The sequence below is a fragment of the Penicillium pulvis genome, assembly GCF_028828015.1.
Source record: "Penicillium pulvis strain IBT 33274 chromosome Unknown contig_23_segment0_segment0, whole genome shotgun sequence".
NCBI lineage: Eukaryota > Fungi > Ascomycota > Eurotiomycetes > Eurotiales > Aspergillaceae > Penicillium > Penicillium pulvis.
This window is the reverse complement of record NW_026643075.1, coordinates 2774217-2792457: the sequence shown is the minus strand read 5'-3', so window position 1 is coordinate 2792457 and position 18241 is coordinate 2774217. Positions and strand designations below refer to the sequence as shown.

Sequence of the window (18241 nt, the reverse complement as noted above, 5' to 3'; positions counted from 1 at the left end):
AAACCACGATTATGAGCGAGGATTTGGATCAAAGACCAGCGAAAAGACAGCGCTTCTTTGTGGATGATGCTGTATCTTCTCCAGGCCCAGACGCAACAAAAGCACACGCGTCGCTACCGCGATACCACCCCGGAATCGAGGGTCATGGCGAAGAGCAGGATGGCCAGGAGAATATCCCTGAGGAACAGTCCCCTAGGGATGGCAAATCTTCGATAGATTCCACAGCAAAACCGGCTCCTCCCTTTGCGACCGAGATACCAGACACTACAATGACGGATTCGACCTCGGTACCTTCGCTACAAAATGGAAAGACGGGCTCACATACGGACGAATCTATTGCTGTAAAGAGTGAAGCCCTAGTTGCGGACTCAACCGGTTTCGATGTGGAGCTTTTTACCAGTATCGTGGGAGAAAGACTCCCTTCGGATTCTATTCAAACCATCCAAACCGCAGCCTCGAACAACATCGAAAGAGCCGTGAACATATACTTCGATGGATCCTGGAAGAAGTCCTTGAAGCCTAGTTCCCAGATAAACCCTATACCTATTCGCGCGGCCTCTTCTGTACAGCCAGACCCCCGCGCTGGAGTGTCTTCTCGCCCCGTCAACGATGGCCTCTCTTCGGGATATGACTCTTTGTCGCGAAAGTTACCCCCCTCAAGGTTCATCGGAGCATTTGGTGTGGGTGGCTGGGCAACTCGGAGCGGGCCTGCCTTACTGAAGCATGGGGACCGGGTGAAAATCGAGCGTGCAAGGTCACAACCAACTACCAAACGTGTTCGTGGAGGCAAAACTATGATGAACCATAAGGGCGATGTCTTGACACGATTCACGAATTCTGCCGGGCAAGAAGTTGGTAGATTGCCACATGAGACAGCAGAGTGGGTTTCTACCCTGATTGACCAAAAGATCTGCCATTTTGAAGGTGTTTGCGTCTTTAGTGACGACAGGCTACGAGTCAACGATACCATCTATCTACAGTTGCAGTGTTTTCTTCGTAGAGAAGTGTTTCAAAGCGATTTATTCAAAGGATCGACAACCGATGATAACAGATCAGTCGGTCTCTTTGAAGAAAAAGAGAATATAGAGGAGAGAAACCTACGACTCCGACAGGTCTCTCTCGTCAAACTGTTCGATGCAATCGAGCTCAAGCCCACATCGACAAACCCCGCCACCGAGAAACACAAAAAGAGTGGAATTCTCCGGGCTGCCGAGATGGCAGAGCAGTACGACGGTGTCAAAAAGGAGAAATCCAAAGGCTCCAAAGACCCCGAGGACTCTTCTGAAGAGGATGATACGCCCGAACTTGCCCAAGATCAGCTTGATGCGTTGTATCGGAAAGCCCAATCATTCGACTTCAACATGCCGGAGGCTCAGCCCGCGTCAACATTCCGAATGAATCTTCGAAAATATCAGAGGCAGGCTCTTCACTGGATGCTTTCGAAGGAGAAAGACCGAAAGCAGACTGCTGAACGTTCAATGCATCCGTTGTGGGAGCAATATAAGTGGCCAGTCAAAGACAGTGATGATAAAGACCTTCCTGTATTCGAAGGAATCGACCATTTCTATGTCAATCCATACTCAGGAGATCTCAGCGTGGATTTCCCAGCTCAAGAACAACACTGCCTAGGTGGAATCTTAGCAGATGAAATGGGACTTGGAAAGACGATTGAAATGATGAGTCTTATCCATTCCCATAGAATCGAGCCTCCCCAAACTTCAAACAACATGAATTCTGTGAACGACCTTGCCCGAGTACCGCACTCAACAGGTATAGTTCCTGCGCCCTACACAACTCTGGTCATTGCTCCTACGTCACTACTTTCGCAGTGGGAAAGTGAAGCTTTGAAAGCGTCGGAAGAGGGAAGCATGCGTGTTCTCATGTACTACGGAGCCGAGAAGGCCGTCAATCTACGAGATATTTGTTGCGAATCCAAATATGCATCTGCACCTACCGTTATTGTAACCAGTTTCGGTACTGTGCTATCCGAATTTCGCTCTCTGGCATCTCAATCCATAATGTCAGCCAGTGCACACGGTGGCTTGTTCTCCGTTGAATTCTTCCGCATCATTATCGATGAGGCCCACACCATCAAGAATCGGCGCTCGAAAACTACTAAAGCATGTTGTGAGCTCAAGACCACCCATCGATGGGTGCTCACTGGTACGCCTATTGTCAACCGGTTGGAAGACTTGTTCAGCCTAGTGCGCTTTTTGAAGGTTGAACCATGGAGCAACTTCTCATTCTGGAAAACATTCATTACTGTTCCATTTGAATCGAAGGAGTATATCCGGGCTCTCAATGTTGTACAGAGCGTCCTTGAACCGCTTGTTCTTCGACGAACGAAGAGTATGAAAACACCAGAAGGTGAACCATTAGTTCCTCTGCCAACTAAAGTCGTCAACATCGAGGAAATTGAACTCCCTCAAAAAGAGCGAGAAATTTATGACTGCATCTATAATCGGGCCAAGCAAACTTTCAACGACAATGTGGAGGCTGGTACTCTTCTGAAGTCTTACTCGACCATTTTCGCACAGATTCTTCGTCTCCGCCAGACTTGCTGCCATCCTGTTCTGACCCGGAACAAAGAGATAGTTGCGGATGAGGAAGTCGCTGCGGCTGTCGCTGATGCAGCCAACGAGATGAAGGACGATATGGACCTTCAGCAATTGATCCAACAATTCACTGCCGCGACTGCAAATGCTGAATCCGAAGATCGGTCCGTCAAGTTCACTGCACATGCCCTTCGTCAGATTCAAACCGAGTCTAGCGGAGAGTGTCCTATCTGCTGTGAAGAGCCCATGATTGATCCTGCAGTAACTGCATGCTGGCACAGTGCATGCAAGAAATGCCTTCAAGACTTTGTTGCGCACCAGATGAACAAGCAGGTCGACCCACGATGCTTCTCATGTCGAGCTCCAATTGACGCCAAAAACATCTTCGAAGTCGTTCGCCATCCGTCTTCCAACCCAACGGCAATGGATGGTTTCGCTTCTAGCGAAACGGCAATAAACGCCTCACAGCCTGCTCCACGTATCTCTCTTCGTCGAATCAATCCGCTCTCACCATCTGCACATACCTCCGCCAAGATCCATGCGCTGATCAATCATCTATCGCGGGTTCCACCGGGCACAAAATCAGTTGTGTTCTCCCAATTCACGTCATTCCTCGATCTAATCGGCCCCCAACTCACTCGCGTCGGCATCAAGCACGTTCGCCTTGATGGTTCCATGGCCCAGAAGCAGCGCAAGCAGGTCTTGGAGCAATTCACCAAGGCCGATACTTATGAGGAAGAGATAGTAGACTCTGAGGCTGATGAGAATGGCCAATCTTCATCCTCTAAACAGCCTCTCACAGTCCTATTGATCTCTCTTCGTGCTGGTGGTGTCGGTCTCAACCTCACGGTAGCAAGCAATGTCTTCCTCATGGATCCCTGGTGGAGCTTTGCTGTGGAAGCCCAAGCGATCGATCGTGTTCACCGTATGGGCCAAACACGCGATGTCTCCGTCACGCGGTTCGTTATCAAGGACTCCATTGAGGGGCGGATGCTGCGCGTTCAAGAACGCAAAATGAATATTGCCGGCTCACTTGGACTACGTGTCGGCGGTGATGAAGGGGATGATAGCAAGAAGGAACGGATTACGGAGCTGAAGATGCTGTTCGAGTAGCTTAGCATATGTATCTTTGCTCAAGTCTTTTCAGGTATAGCATCTTTCACCAACGGCATGTCAAGGTGCGCTGGAAAATTAGCATATTCTCCCACCTCATTGAACTTCATCCGCTTCTGTTCCATCCAAAACAATAGATGCAATACAAATCCGTATCCACACTTCGAATGAGTTTTGCAAAGGTCACCAGCCATGCCACTCTGAGAGCTATATCGGGTTCATTAGAGCTCCCCGATCCTGCACTGATCCGTTGGTTGATTCCAAGGTTGTCATCTTACTGTCTTTTGCTTTGCTAATCCCCTCAAATCAGATAGCATACAGTGCCACGGATGCTGAACAGAATAAATGGCCACCTACCCGAGGCAGTAGTTTCAAATTTGCCCTTGTCCTCGAAAAGTCTGGCGTTTGAGAAAATCCTCACAAAGAATACAGTAATGAGAGAGAGAGAAGCATCAATGAAGAATGTGTCCCTTGTTCTTTGTACCTGCAAACTTCGAGAGGAATAAAGTCGTACCGGTGCGGTGTAACAAAGTGAAAGAGCTGGCGAGGAACGGGCAACGTTCGTGTTCATGCGGATATACGGAGTCAAAAACGACGCATCTTAATTCAAGCACCGTCATAATCACGGCCTCTGTGCGTGAATTGGAGCTATACTCTCCTTGCATAGTCAAATGTTAGAATACTTCAGTGAGATTAAATGGCATGACAAAATTGAACTTACTTTTGCTTTACCATCAAGCTACATGAATATGTTCAATAGTATTGCCCGCCACCTCATGTGATCAATGATAGATTCATGCGTTTAAAGTATCTTTCTCACATCATGATCATTCCTAGATTGAATCGATTCAAATTGATTTGAGAGAGACATAGACGCACTTACCCGTAAGCCAGAGTGCTTGCATCGACATTATCCGTGTCATCCCCTGCGGTTCCGCATCATCGTGAACGGACACGAACAGATTGTTTCAGTACTAGAACATAAAGCTTCAGGATACCCTACATGTCTCGGTGGGGTGACTCCTTCAATGTACCATAACCCCCTTTCGACTTGATGGGTTTGGGGCATCTAACACTAACGTGTGCCGGTCTTCTCGAGAGAGTGTAAGTAAAATGAGCAAGATCTCCTTTAGCCTCGGCTCACAAATCTCATATCATGTCACCTCGATTCTTCACTTTCTTGGGGATCATTTCTCTCGCTGGTCTCATCGTCGGTATTGTTGGCGCTGTTCTGGCTGTCGAGGACTCTGTCGGAATCTCATACAGCAACAACAGCCAAGATGCAGGCTGGTCTTGCTCTTTTCATCGCTGTCTATGTCCTGACACTGTGTTGCTTCAGTATCCAGACGTTCCATGCATATCACTCACAAGAAAGGCGGAAAGTTCTCGGCCATGAGATTTATGTTATTGCTGCTGTCGGTGCTGCGCTGCCTTTCCTACTGATACGCGTCATTTACGCTTCGATCGCTGACTATGGCATTAATCTGGATTTTAACTTTTACGACGGCAATGTGACCATTTACCTGTGTATGGGAGTTCTTGTCGAGATTATTGTTACTACGATATGTCTCGCTGTCGGCTTCCTTGTGCCACTTATGCCCGTGGATGAAGCCATACCTAAGCGCAATCGATCACGCCAACACAATAGAGAGGTCGTCGTCGGATCTGAGGCGTAATCTGCGGCCCCACGGTTACTGTAGTGCGCTAGACGCTTCTCTGCATATTCCTTCGCGCATGTGCGAGTACAAAGTAGATAAATAAATCAATTTAGGGTCTTACAAGTGATCTTATGTCGTTCCTGCGTATATTAAAATCTACGGTCACTTCGAATAGAGTGATACAATTAACCAACCTAAATTTCCGACGTTCGACAACTCTCACATCCTTTTACCCATATATGTGGCTGCAAGCATCACAGATAGAAGTCAAATTTTCTTGTCTATGCAAGGATGTCAATTTAAAGTCATGATCGGACTATCCAATAAGAAGAATATGAGCCGTTTGGCTTTCATCAGGAAGAAAACATCATATGAACGTCCACTGGTGGCGGGAGCGACCTATTAGTGGCATCTGCAATTAATATTACCGCAGGCATAGCACCACACCGAATTGCATACGCAGCTGGATAAAAACTTCCTATCAGCATTTGCTATCACACCATAAATTCTGTACACAAACATATGAGTACCTTATATGGTTGCAGCCATAAGTGCGCTCCACAAAGGCCTTGCAAGTCGGGCACATCTTCCACTTCCTTTGCTTTGCTGTTATTTCCAATTTTTTCCATTCCTTTTTATTGTTGCAGTCACCAGGATGGGACTCGTTACCACAGAAAGTGCAAGTGCTGCACTTGCACTTTGGGCAAATACCAACATGATCATGTACCCTGTCAGCTGGAATTGGCGTAAGGCAGCGCTTATCAGAACAGATGGTTTGTGGCACTGGTGGTGGTGGCTTGTTCACCTCAGCGAGACGTTCCTCAAATTTCTTGACCATGGAGTCTCTGAGTGCTGGTTTAATCGTAGACCAAGGAATAGGGGTGCCGCAGCACTTCGGTGGGAAGAGGGAGATATCAGCCAAAGTGGCTTCCACAAAACTTTCGATGCAACTGTTGCAGTAATAGTGAGAGCACGGGCATTTGGACATATCCTCAGCAGGAAGGGCCTCCATGCATGCAATACATTCCTGTTGATTGGATGCAGGTACATCTGTTTCAAGATCCGACAGTGAGGGCGTTGCGGATAGTAAGCTCAGGCTGGAGCTGCGAGATACCAAAGACACTTCACCATCCGAATCTGTCGTAACTGCCTCTGCTGACTGATCGGCGCTCGACTCGCTTGAGGTATCATCATCAAATAGATAATAGCTATCTACTCCGTTTCCCTCATCGGCGTGATCACCGTCAGCAGAGACATCGTCGGGCTCGGGATCTTGAACTATATTTATTCTCTCAAGAGCAGCGATAAACTCCTGGGGTCGCGAATCAAAGTGATCTATTTCTCTTTTCCACGACTCAAGCGCAGCCTCGTGGTCTGGCGAATCCAAATCCGGCTGTGTGACCTTGACACGCTTGACACGATCTAGCTCGGCTGCAGTGTCACTTCTCAGAAGCTCGTATATCAGACTTGCTGATGCAGAATCCATATTTTTTTTGGAGGCCTTTGTCAGATTTGAGAATCCAGTTCAAGGTGAGTTCAAAGAGATAGATAACGCATTGGAAATTAAGTCACGTAGATGGCAGATTTAAGGCTGGGGTAGAATGGTTCAGATTTGGATTGTGAGGAGCAATAGTCCATCTGACTGACAAAGGAAATTACATAATATCTTGAAGTTTCTACTGAGCTATTCTGTCAACTAGTATTGTTTGCTATCGATGGATGTCATAATGACCCTGTTGACTTTCCAAGCCGAATTGACCCCACAATTTGAGCATAATAATAGGCGAGCAAAAGACAGACCTCAACGGCTCACCACAATCTCAACTTCATGATATGTACTCCTCAGCTTGATCTGATGACGGAACTCGGGATAAAAGACTTTCAATTAGCGAAATCCCTTTCTCTGGACAGATAGACCTCTGACGCCGAAGAGCATTGAGACTTTTGGCACAGTATTCTGACAGAACGGCATTCTCCTCGCAAAGTTCATCGGACATACACGTGAGAACAGTGAGTGTAGCTGCCATAACGCGATTGTAATATAAAATTGTCCATTGATTGCTTCCCTCGTTGTTCACGGACAGAATTCTGTCTACGAGTGAAATCGTCTCCTTTGCAGCTCCAAGACAGACACCTTTGGCCATTTCAGAGGAGTAGAATGGCGTCGAGAAGTGTGAATCGATAAAGAACGGACGATGCATTATGAGCATGGCATGGTTGAATCCTATCAAGGTGTAAGTAGAGATAATTGACAACTGCGCAAAAAGCTCACTCACGTAGTTCGATTTCGCACCGTTGCTGCTGCACCCAAGGAAATTCAGCCCAGGCTTGTGGGCCTCCAGTGGGTGCGATCTCCTTTGGAGCTAGATGGGTGGGGAGGTCCCCTCGCCATGTCATAAGCTCTGCTTGGTGATTCATAAGCCGGCCAACAAAGGACTGTAGGTTTGAATTTCGTTCACTAATATCCGCCGCCTGTTCGACAAGGTTACTAAGAAGCTGTAAAAGTGGTCGTGTACCATACCAAGTCAATCACTTTGCGCAAAATCCTTCCAAATTTCGCCACGGCTTTAATGAAATCAATTCTGCTAACAGTCTCATCACCGTCCTTATATCTTGATCAGTCAAATGTCACTCAGAGGGTCTTTTGGTACACGAACCATTTCCTCCGATGGATAAGGTGCGTTAGCATCTCTCTCTCTGATACAAAGTGGTCTCCCATATTCAATGCATATATCGGACTCTAGACTGTAGAGTAACCACCAAGCACGAAGTGCAGGTTGAAGTGGCACAAGATGCGGGTTCGACACATGCATGTTATTGATTCCCAGTGTGTAAGCGAGACGGATGGCAGTGCCAAGATAGTTATAAGCCACTTCCTCATGTCAGTGCAATGTTGCACTCATCTGGACTGAAGGGAAAGGACGTACAATTGGGCTGCGAAGTATGGTGGGCATAAACAGCCTATATCACAGTGAGCGGGTCGAGCACATTTGGAGCCAGGGGTCAGGATCCATACCATTAACATGGAAGCTTGTACAGTCAGGATATTAGCGCCGTCAAACAATGACCCAATAAGTTTTCGAGCCTCAGCAAAATAGCTGGTAGCCCACTTGGTGTCCTGGGAAGTGTTCATGTAAAGGGCGCCTAAACATAAAGCTGAGTTGATCGCACATCGTGTCTGCAGTGTGTTGTTCGTCTCGTCGGTTGAGTTTGGATGATCCCAGAAATCATGCCAAATGTCGCGAAATGTGGCCTCAGTGATAATTGGGTAGGTGCTGTGAACGACCTTGAAAAAATAATCGAGATGCCGGTTGGCGATGTTTTCACGCCAACAGAGATTTCCGGGATTTTGGATCCTGTCATACTCGTAGATTCTATCTGCCAGTTCCATTTGATCAAAAGATTCGGAATCCGAATGCTCCCGTCTGGCTCTCTTGCGTGGCCTTTCAATGGTAGCCTCAGTACCCTCGACCTGTGGTGATGTTGGTTTTACGTCATTGAGCAGCATCAAAGTAGAAGTTGGACCGTAAATTGCGGACGACCATTCTCTATCCTCACACACAATGGCCCTTGGCAAACTTCGTTCTGATACACCGGCATCTGTTGAGATATGAGTATGATGGAAAAGCATAGATGAAGGTATCTTGGAAAAGACATCACAAACCTCTCATCCCAACCGTATCACCTGTTCGATATGTTCGTTCACCAAAAACTGCTCTTTCAAGCTCCAATACTCGCGCATTCATCATGTCCAGTCCTCTGTCGTCTTCGTTAGCTTTTGCAAAGCTGTGAGTTCCGGGTCAATCACCCATTTAGTCTGTTGGCCGCTGTGGAAGGATCATAACAGCATTGCGCCTTGTTCCTCTCACAGGACTTGCAAGGCATTAAGCCATCGCACTATGTAATACTCAAGTCAGTCAGGATTCGGGTTCATATTAACGCCAGGGCTTTGGGGTTTTACCTTCAATTTCTTTGCCCGGCATGGATCGCAGGCCTCGGTCGTCTTCTTGCGTCCTCGCGCATTCGGCGTTTGACTCGGTGTCGTCGACATCATCGACACTATAAATGGTACAAAATATCTTCAGATCGGGAGGGCCGTACAGTGGAATTGAGGGGTTGGTTCGCGGACATCCCGATCGACCTTCTGGACCCACATGGGGAGTTTGATTGGTTAAATCATGTCACGGGAAGAAGATGTACAGAAAGAAAGCTATCAATCTATATGCGATGGATTCTATGGACATCTGTATCCTAGACTCAAAATTGAACCAAGTCTTTAACTTGCACTACCTGACCCGTCCGAATGGCCTTATTCGCAGCAATTCCCGTCAAAATAGACATAGCCCCATCCACATGGGACGCAGCACGATTCAAGCGATCAGGGGAGGGTGTTCCGAAAAGATCATTCAATAAAACAGGATCACCACCACCGTGTCCTCCCTCTCCTTCAACAACCTCGGCCTCATATGGTGGTGCAAACATAGGATGCACTGTTATCTTTGTATGTGCCACAGCACCCTCCTTGCTCTGATCACCTCCTGCGTTGACATAAGATTCTTCAAGTACGTCCATCTCCAAGCGACCTCCAGTTCCATTGAAACAAACTCTAAATCCCTCCCACGGGCAGTATGCATTAAGGCTGTATGTCATAACTGCTCCAGACTGGTAGCTTACCAGCACGCCCATCGTGTCTTCGATGTTGATGCCATCGCCGAAGACACTTTGATCGCGGTAATAGCCATCTTCATGCTCAGCGTCCAGATACATAGCTTTGAGCTGAGGGTGGTCTTCCATATGAAGAGCGAAAGGGTCGTCGACTGCGGCTGCACTTCCATGCGCTCGCGAGTAGAACTTGGTCTCTCCTCGAGACTCGGCATTCTCTTTGCCGTAAAACTTCAAATCGCCTTGGGCGAAGACAGTTGATGGACGACTGCCCAGCCAAAAATTCACCAGGTCAAAGTGGTGAGTCGACTTGTGAACTAGCAGACCACCACTGTTGCGTTTATCCCTGTGCCAGCGACGGAAGTAATCCGCACCGTGACGGGTATTCAGGAGCCATTCGAAGTGCACGGAGGTCACTTTTCCAATAGCACCATCCATCAATAGCTCACGCACTTTCGTATTATGAGGCGCATATCGATAATTGAACGTAACGCGTAATTGTTGCTTGGTCTCCTTGACAGCATCAAGAATCATCTGACACTTTATCTCATCCACCGTCATTGGCTTTTCGCTCAACACATCGCACCCCAATTGCATAGCACGTATGATGTATTCATGATGAGTACGATCAATGGTTGTCACTATCACCGTATCGGGCTTTGTCTCTTCGATCATGCGGTCAAAATCCGCTGCTTTGTATGTCGGCAGTTGTGCCAATCCTAATTCCTGTACCCGTGCGTTGGCGACATCCATTCGAGTTTGATTGGTGTCACAGAACGCCACAAGTGACGCGCTTTCCTTGAAGTCCCGAACGATGGCGCTGTAGAAGAACGCGGCGCGTCCTCCGGTGCCTACGACGGCGTACTTGGTCGGGGCCATGTTGTGATGAGCCTGGATGTGGCTTCCAATTGTTGAGGCCTTCAGGGTACATCAAAGAAAAGTTCTAACTATTTGTTCATATCTTTGAAGTCGTGCACCTTGAGTCAGCGCGCTGTACCCCTCAGCCAAGAGAAGTGGTTGCCCCCACGCTTGTTGCTGTCCAACGTTTTTTCCATCAATGAGAAGAGACCCCGCAATCCCCAGTTCTCATCCCCACACTATCCATCATGGGGCTATAGGCCACTTTGAGCCTTGAAACTCTAACCTCGAGTACTCTCATGATCCACCTCGGGTCAAACATATCCGATGCGTCTATTCTTTTTTGGCAAACAAGCATTCGAAAAAGTAACTAGTCTGGATCTTAGGTGTCAGCCTATTTTGGCCCATAGGTGATACAACTTGAAGCTCGACAATTTCGCGGTATAAGGGAAGTATTTTAGTGGGTTATTTAACATTATTTTACAGATACAGAACGAGGAAAACCTCACGATCCAGACTTTGGCCTCTATTTTAGATATTTTCTGATGTTTGCAAGGTTGGAGATAGCAGATACACCGTACCGAGCGGCCTCGTTGGTCGTCACCCAGACGGCCTCTTCTCCGTGGTCAAAGTACTCCGGAGAAGATGTCTTGAGAACAGTCCAATCATGGTGAGCAGGGTATCCATCAGTATTGAAGAATTGTTCCCAAGCTGCTTGACCAAGATCATTACGTTTCTGTTCCACAGCTGCAAAGGCTGTGAGAGTCGAATGGCTCTGTCGCCATGTCGCATGAGATGGAAACTCGAAGCCAAACTCTTGACGTTGAACATCTGGTCCTCCGTTATAAGCCCGACAGTAGCGTAGCCAGACTGTCATGAACCCCTCCACCGTTTCCGGGTTTTCACTACGGGCGTAATGAAACAATTCTGAGAATATTTCCGGGAATCCAAATAGCATAGACAAATGTGAGATCGCCCACTCCGGAGTCGGAGGCGGGCACTCTCGTACCTCGCCGGTGGCAGGGTTCAACAAAATAGCGTTATTTCCCATCCCATGTTTGAGCCCAGCAATCCCGTCCAGAAGCTTGAGAAGAAGGTTCTTGCAATCAGCCCATCCCTCCGACCGCCGCTCCCATGCGGTCAACCAGGCAGCAGCGAGAGGCCCACAATCAAGGCCAATGTTTGTCATAGCAAATCCTTCAGGTATGCCAGCGTGTTCTTGGACTTTCCGATGTGAATCCAAAGTCAAAAGAGCGTTTTGGCATTCCTGGAGCTCCGAAATAAGGTCACCTGTACGCTCATCTCCAGTAAGGTAGAAATATATGCGCCGATATAACACATTCGAGATTCGAAGTTGTTTCGAGCTGTCGCTGAAGTGCTGGACACCATGACGAGTTCCAAATCCTTTAAATCTTCCCGTATGATACGCATCCACCTCACCGGTATGTCTCGTCATCGCCTCAGCCATTCGAAAGGCGTCCGCCCTTCCAGTGTGTAGAAAGTATAGCCAAAGCCATAGGTCGGTTGAAAGTTCAGAATTATCCCAAGCAAAGCCGCCGACATCGTATCGCCAGGCATGCCGATACGCATCGTAAGTATGCTGGACGTCCCCATGATCCCAGAAACCATACCATCTGTTCTGTTCAACCTGGCCATGATAGAAATTGAATAAAAGATTAAGCCTTTTGTCAATTTCTGTCTCTTGAGAGGTAGGTTCGATGCCCAGGATCTGCGAGCTAGGGGCCCAACATCCATGGAATGCACCCGTGGAATGCAGGTGTTCTGGTGCGGCTACCAAACGAGGTGGGTCTCGAACTAAGGATGAAAAACGACTGAATTCCTCATTCGAAGGTGTGGCGGTGAATGGTTTGAGAAAAAATTGATTCGTTCTTCCAATGCCATTTGCAGAGGCAAATCCCGGCTCGAAGTCCTCGTATGTGACGTTCAGACCGTCCAATTGTTTTTCGTATGTGTCCATTCCAAGCCCATCGTGGTATGGCGTAGTTTCCAAAGGCTCGGCAAGTGGCGAGTATAGCCAGACTGTCACTTTTCCCCGGTCGGACGCTAAGTCGCTCATATCAAGTTGAGTGGGATAGCGCTCCCAAAAATCAGACATTCCAACTGCTAATCCGCCGTCGTGAGCCGATCCCACGTAAGCTGTTCCATCAGCTCTCCCACCTCCAATTACTTTGACCCAGGAGCAGCCCGGCTTGGTACGTTTCTTGATTGTGAATCCGTCCGATGAAAGTTGAGAAAGAGAATACGATTCCCATGATGGAATGTATGATACTCCTTTTGTAAGATCGGTCCTACTCCACTCGTTTTCATTCAAGACAACTGATTTTCCAGCAGCTTGGTCGATTCGATTTTGGACAGTTGGGCCATGGCGTAATCCAGTCAATCCTTTCACTTCTTCCTTGAGAACGCCGCCACTCGATCCTCCTATTCGGATATGGCGGTTATAAAGCTCAGTCTCTCCAAAAGGAACAGCGAACTGGATTCCAAGGGAGGTCAAAGGTTCGTCCGAGTTGAGGTCGTGGACGAAAGAGTGGATAATCCTGATAGTTGAAGAATTTGAATGAATGTAAAATCGCATATCAAATGGAAGATGAGAGACACCGATAGCCTCTACCACACCAGTGACTTTGATAACAGCTCTACTAAACGTGATGTTTTCAATATCGACCGCATTCACACGCGTCGTATACTCTTTCCTGTTGATAGATGCGAGAACCGTAGCATTTGAACAAAGCGATCGATCATTCAGAGCAAGACTCTCCAAGATCGATGAGCCCCCCGGTGCAGCGAATTGCAATAGCAGTCCTCCTTGTGTTATCACCCGAAGTTCAGAGCCCTGTCGCTCAACCTTGACACCTTCCTGGGTTACTATCGGGTGTGGTGCACCTTTGACCTTGTATTCTTCACCATAGCCGATGTCGCCAGAGACCGAATGAGCCGTCCATTTGAGCGACCCATCAGCCCAATAGGCGATTTCTCGGCAATCCAAAGGCCATTGGTTGCCGTCATTTTCAATCACAAATGTCTGCTTTGAATGATAGAGACCCTGTGGCCATGACATGCCAAACGAAACGCCGCTTTCAAGGGCGTGGGGGCCATTTCCGTTCAGCCACCGCAGATTGTTACCCATGATTGTTGGGCAACTGAGAACTGGACCCCGAGCGCGTAGATATTTGCGATATTTAGATCATATAATACGCGCATAAGTTGCTGGGGTCGGTATTGGTTGATGCGAGGGTATACCAGGCTCAATTAATGCCCATTTCTGGTAGACAGGTCCGACAATATGATGTCGCGAATGGGCGAGTGGATCCAACGAAGGATTCGTTCGATAAGACACCTTGAATTACGCGTCTCTCTTTCGGAAAGGAACTGCAACTAGATGTAGTGGCGCGATCCTTTCCGAGATTGTGGCTTCCCCTCTTTCTCTCCCCGCTTAGGCTAAAGTTTTAGTCTGTAGGGCTCGGTGTATCTGATGCCGGATCAACACATGGTACACCCGTTAATCAGTGAATTGTGTAAATCTTGGAATCAAACTTTACGCTAGACGCTATAGTCAGGCTTGGGCGGAAAAGTCTCACTTTAGGGTGAGTTTCCTGTAAATGAGTATCTTGGGATTGCGAGCCTGAGCCTCATGTTTGGGCAGCTTTTCTATTATCCCTTGGCTCGCTCATGCCTACTGTGGGTCGTCTTTTGAAAGATTAATCCTGAAATGGGGCGCTCGCTTGGCATAATTGCTTATGCAATTCAAGCTCGTAAAACGGATTCTTTGTTCTCCACCCTCCACCTACGGCAGGTACTTTGGTACCAAGCGCTTTGGAAATTTCCTGTCCAAGGGCATTCAGATCAAGTGCCGAGGTCTCAATAGCCTTTAGTTCTTCCAGTTTTACTATTCTGTTTCTCTATATATTCAAATATTGGGTGGGCTGTCAAGCGCGCCCATAAGGGGACTCGGCAACCAGCATAGGCCGACAGGGGTGTAGATAAGAGGGCCATGGCGAAAATTCGGTGAAACTCAACGTCTAACATTCGGGATATCTGACCCCGGATCGACACAGGAAATTCCTGATTGATTGCGCACATGAATTGTAATTAGTGGAGACAGCTGACGAGCCTAAACGGGCTTTCCCCGGACTCTGAATCCCCACATTCCGGGGATGCGGAGTAAAATACACAAGGGGTTGCGGTGAAAGTCGCTGAACAGCTTTAAACACTCCACGAAGGGCCTGGCAATTGCGAGAATCAAAAACCCTTCCTCTTCATACTCCCCTTCCTACCTGCCGTTATTTCGACATGGCTGAGCATCAAGAAGATGTTAGCGACAGAGCTACAACGACCGTGGTCTACGACAAGGATGAGGAAAAATATTCAGCTGCAATCGACACCCTGAAGGGCGCTCAGAGAGCGACTGACGATGAGCATGGGATGACTCTCAGAGAGGGTATTCGAAAGTACCCCAAGGCCGTATTCTGGTCAATCTTGTTCTCAACGGCACTTATCATGGAAGGATTCGACCACGCGTTCGTCAGCGGTTTCTTTGCCTTTCCAGCCTTCCAAAAACGATACGGCGAGCTACAGAGTGATGGCTCCTACCAAATCCCTGCCGACCTACAATCTGGTATCAGCAACGGTGTCAATGCCGGAGAAATCATTGGTCTCTTGATCAACGGATTCGTTGCCGACTGGATCGGTTACCGCTGGGTCATGATGACCTGTCTCATGCTCATGACGGCTTTTATCTTCCTTCAGTTCTTTGCCACGAGTATCTATATGTACATGGGAGCTGAGATCTTATTGGGTGTGCCGTGGGGTGTCTTCCAGACTCTTTCTACTACATATGCTGCCGAGGTGTGCCCTAACGTCTTGCGACCGTACCTCACAATGCTGGTTTCTCTCTGCTGGAGTATCGGCTACCTCCTGGGTACTGGTGTACTACGAGCTTTCCTTTCCTCAACTGGACAGTGGGCCTACAGAATTCCATTTGCGCTTCAATGGATTCTACCTATCCCGCTTGCGATCGGTATCTTCTGCGCCCCCGAGTCGCCATGGTGGCTTACACGCAAGGGCCGAATGGACGATGTACGAAAGTCTCTGCGCCGTCTACGATCCAATGATAGCTCGGAAGCCGAGATTGAGGATACAATTGCGATGATGGAACACACTATCAAGATCGAGAACGAGATGAAGGCTACAAGCAACTACTGGGATCTCTTCAAGGGCGTGAACCTGCGTCGCACCGAGATCACCGTGTTCGTTTATCTCATTCAAGAACTTTGCGCACCACTCGTATCTTACATTGTGTACTTCTTGGAGCAAGCTGGTCTTGCCTCTGCCGCCTCTTTCGATTTTGGCATGGGAGAATATGCCTTGGCTATTGTTGGCGTGTTCATTGCCTGGTTCTTAGTACCAAAGGTTGGCCGTCGCACGCTGTTATTGACCGGTACTGGATTCTTGACATTAACTACTTTCGTCATTGGCTTCTTGGGCATTCCAAGCATATCTACCCATCCAAACATTGGTTATGGAATCGGAAGCATTCTCTTAATTCAATACTTTGTCCTCTTTATCACGATCGGTCCTATCATCTATACTATCGTGACTGAGATTCCTTCTAACTTCCTTCGAACCAAGAGTGTTGCTCTGGCGCGTGCGGTATACAACATTGGTGTCCTTGTTTATGGACAGCTTATCCCGCACATGGTTCAGAATGCGGCTTGGGACTGGGGAGCCAAGAGTGGCTTTTTCTGTGGAGGTATTATGGCCCTTGGTTTTATTTGGGCTTATTTCCGTCTTCCAGAGACTAAGAACCGAACATTCGCTGAGATGGATATTCTGTTCAAGAATGAAGTCAAGGCTAGGGACTTTGAGAAGACAAAGGTGGATCTCGCATCCGAGACTGTCTCGCAAGAGTGATTTCTTATCCGAATTTTTACGCTTACTAGTCCTGTGAAATCACATACATTTCAACTTTTTTCCAACAGCTATTAGTCTTCTCTTCATATAAAGCTACCCCCCTTAGATTCTAAATATACACTGCGCCGCGTTGCCCAAAGGTCTTCGCTTTTGTGAAGTCATCGACCCATGATCTAATTCGTTGCCTCAGGCGCCCAATATGAAAATGAGACTCTACCAAACATGTTAAACTCGAGCCATATAAGCTCCGGCCGAATTTGTTTAGTCAAGTTCTAGACCTTCTCTGGGCCTTCGTACGATTCTAAAAACGGCGAAACTATCCTTTTGTAAAGATTTTCGATTTCGGACAAGACTTAGGACCACTAATCTAGGCCACTGCTCATCTATGGTCCATACTAAAGGCTAATTGTTTGACAGCGGAGATACATCACCTCCTTGTCTCCAGACATGTTTTTGGCCCAATATACATGCCATGATCTGGACGGATTAGTATATAGATCCTTCCAGCCTTTTACAGCTCAGAGAATAGTAAGGATTTTTACCATGGATTTGCCTAGCGGCAGCGCAATCATTATATGCTGGCAATGCGATACCTGGATGCATTTATGTCGATGACGAAAAGGTTCTGCTTCATCACATTGCGCCTACTGTGAGGCATCACAGATAAAAAGCTGTTTTGTATGCACCCATTTCGACTTTGGGATGTCGAGCTAAGACTTCTATCTTTACCAAAACACTCCCCCTATTGATAACATTGATCTTTATTTCTATACTAACACAATATGCCTGGCAACTGGCAAGACAGCGCGGTGGATGCTACAATTGCCCCCAGAGATGGCCACACGGTTCTGATGGCGTGGTGTCGGGATGACCGGGGAGATGTGCGACAAAGTCAACTCGACCTCGATGAGCACATTGGCGATATGCAAAGTACACTCATTACCCTATGACCAGACGCTAGCTATTCATTGACCATTCCTAGATAAGTTTTCGTGGTTCAAAAACGGATTTACCCGTGATGCTCTTCAAGACAGTATTAGGTTCGACTTCAGAGAAGGAGCATCTCAACAGCCTGTACTCCGCGCTAGATTTGCTCCAAATGCGCCCGAGGCTGATATCAATACTGCTGAGCATATCAGAAACAATGATGGCCAGCTTGAGTTTGATCTGCTGTGAAGCTAGGGGGAGGGGGTTTCTCGACAGACCTGGTCTCAGTCACCAGTTTTGTAATTTCTTCTTCGAACTTTACCTAAGTATCACTCGTTGGCAGATGCCTTGGTATGGGTTTTTGTTCCCATGTCTTGTCATGGGTTTTCCCCTTACTATGATGCAAATGCAGAGGCATCTTCTACATAATTCAAGCGAGTCAGGGTAGCCCCCTTATTAATTGGAAAAACGAACGGTCACACTCCATCGGGAAAATAATGAGAGTTCTTTTGAGATATTTCATGCGAATTCTGAGCT

The 18241-nt window shown here is 47.6% G+C and overlaps 8 protein-coding genes across 8 annotated transcripts; 4 read left to right on the top strand and 4 right to left on the bottom strand.

Annotated features, from left to right (window-relative positions):
- Positions 1 to 11: 11 nt before the first annotated feature.
- N7503_005325 (DNA repair protein rad5) lies at positions 12 to 3668 on the top strand (the record flags this gene model as incomplete). Its single annotated transcript, XM_057064872.1, has 1 exon — positions 12 to 3668. The coding sequence occupies one exon, from the start codon at positions 12 to 14 to the stop codon at positions 3666 to 3668; it is 3657 nt and encodes a 1218-aa protein (XP_056922615.1).
- A 1156-nt stretch (positions 3669 to 4824) lies between these two features.
- Positions 4825 to 5344, top strand: N7503_005324 (uncharacterized protein; the record flags this gene model as incomplete). The annotated part of the gene is made up of 2 exons (XM_057064871.1): positions 4825 to 4958; positions 5008 to 5344. 2 exons carry the CDS (start codon positions 4825 to 4827, stop codon positions 5342 to 5344), a joined length of 471 nt encoding a protein of 156 aa, XP_056922614.1.
- Positions 5345 to 5679: 335 nt separating this feature from the next.
- N7503_005323 (uncharacterized protein) lies at positions 5680 to 6812 on the bottom strand (the record flags this gene model as incomplete). The annotated part of the gene is made up of 2 exons (XM_057064870.1): positions 5680 to 5725; positions 5857 to 6812. The coding sequence occupies 2 exons, from the start codon at positions 6810 to 6812 to the stop codon at positions 5680 to 5682; spliced, it is 1002 nt and encodes a 333-aa protein (XP_056922613.1).
- A 782-nt stretch (positions 6813 to 7594) lies between these two features.
- Positions 7595 to 9482, bottom strand: N7503_005322 (uncharacterized protein; the record flags this gene model as incomplete). Its single annotated transcript, XM_057064869.1, has 9 exons — positions 7595 to 7798; positions 7848 to 7931; positions 7984 to 8198; positions 8254 to 8287; positions 8343 to 8926; positions 8991 to 9085; positions 9135 to 9223; positions 9288 to 9385; positions 9428 to 9482. The coding sequence occupies 9 exons, from the start codon at positions 9480 to 9482 to the stop codon at positions 7595 to 7597; spliced, it is 1458 nt and encodes a 485-aa protein (XP_056922612.1).
- A 101-nt stretch (positions 9483 to 9583) lies between these two features.
- Positions 9584 to 10867, bottom strand: N7503_005321 (Gfo/Idh/MocA family protein; the record flags this gene model as incomplete). Its single annotated transcript, XM_057064868.1, has 1 exon — positions 9584 to 10867. The coding sequence occupies one exon, from the start codon at positions 10865 to 10867 to the stop codon at positions 9584 to 9586; it is 1284 nt and encodes a 427-aa protein (XP_056922611.1).
- A 505-nt stretch (positions 10868 to 11372) lies between these two features.
- Positions 11373 to 13994, bottom strand: N7503_005320 (polysaccharide lyase family 26 protein; the record flags this gene model as incomplete). The annotated part of the gene is made up of 1 exon (XM_057064867.1): positions 11373 to 13994. One exon carries the CDS (start codon positions 13992 to 13994, stop codon positions 11373 to 11375), a length of 2622 nt encoding a protein of 873 aa, XP_056922610.1.
- A 1163-nt stretch (positions 13995 to 15157) lies between these two features.
- N7503_005319 (putative MFS alpha-glucoside transporter) lies at positions 15158 to 16777 on the top strand (the record flags this gene model as incomplete). Its single annotated transcript, XM_057064866.1, has 1 exon — positions 15158 to 16777. One exon carries the CDS (start codon positions 15158 to 15160, stop codon positions 16775 to 16777), a length of 1620 nt encoding a protein of 539 aa, XP_056922609.1.
- Positions 16778 to 17559: 782 nt separating this feature from the next.
- Positions 17560 to 17953, top strand: N7503_005318 (CVNH domain-containing protein; the record flags this gene model as incomplete). Its single annotated transcript, XM_057064865.1, has 2 exons — positions 17560 to 17707; positions 17760 to 17953. 2 exons carry the CDS (start codon positions 17560 to 17562, stop codon positions 17951 to 17953), a joined length of 342 nt encoding a protein of 113 aa, XP_056922608.1.
- Positions 17954 to 18241: the final 288 nt, after the last annotated feature.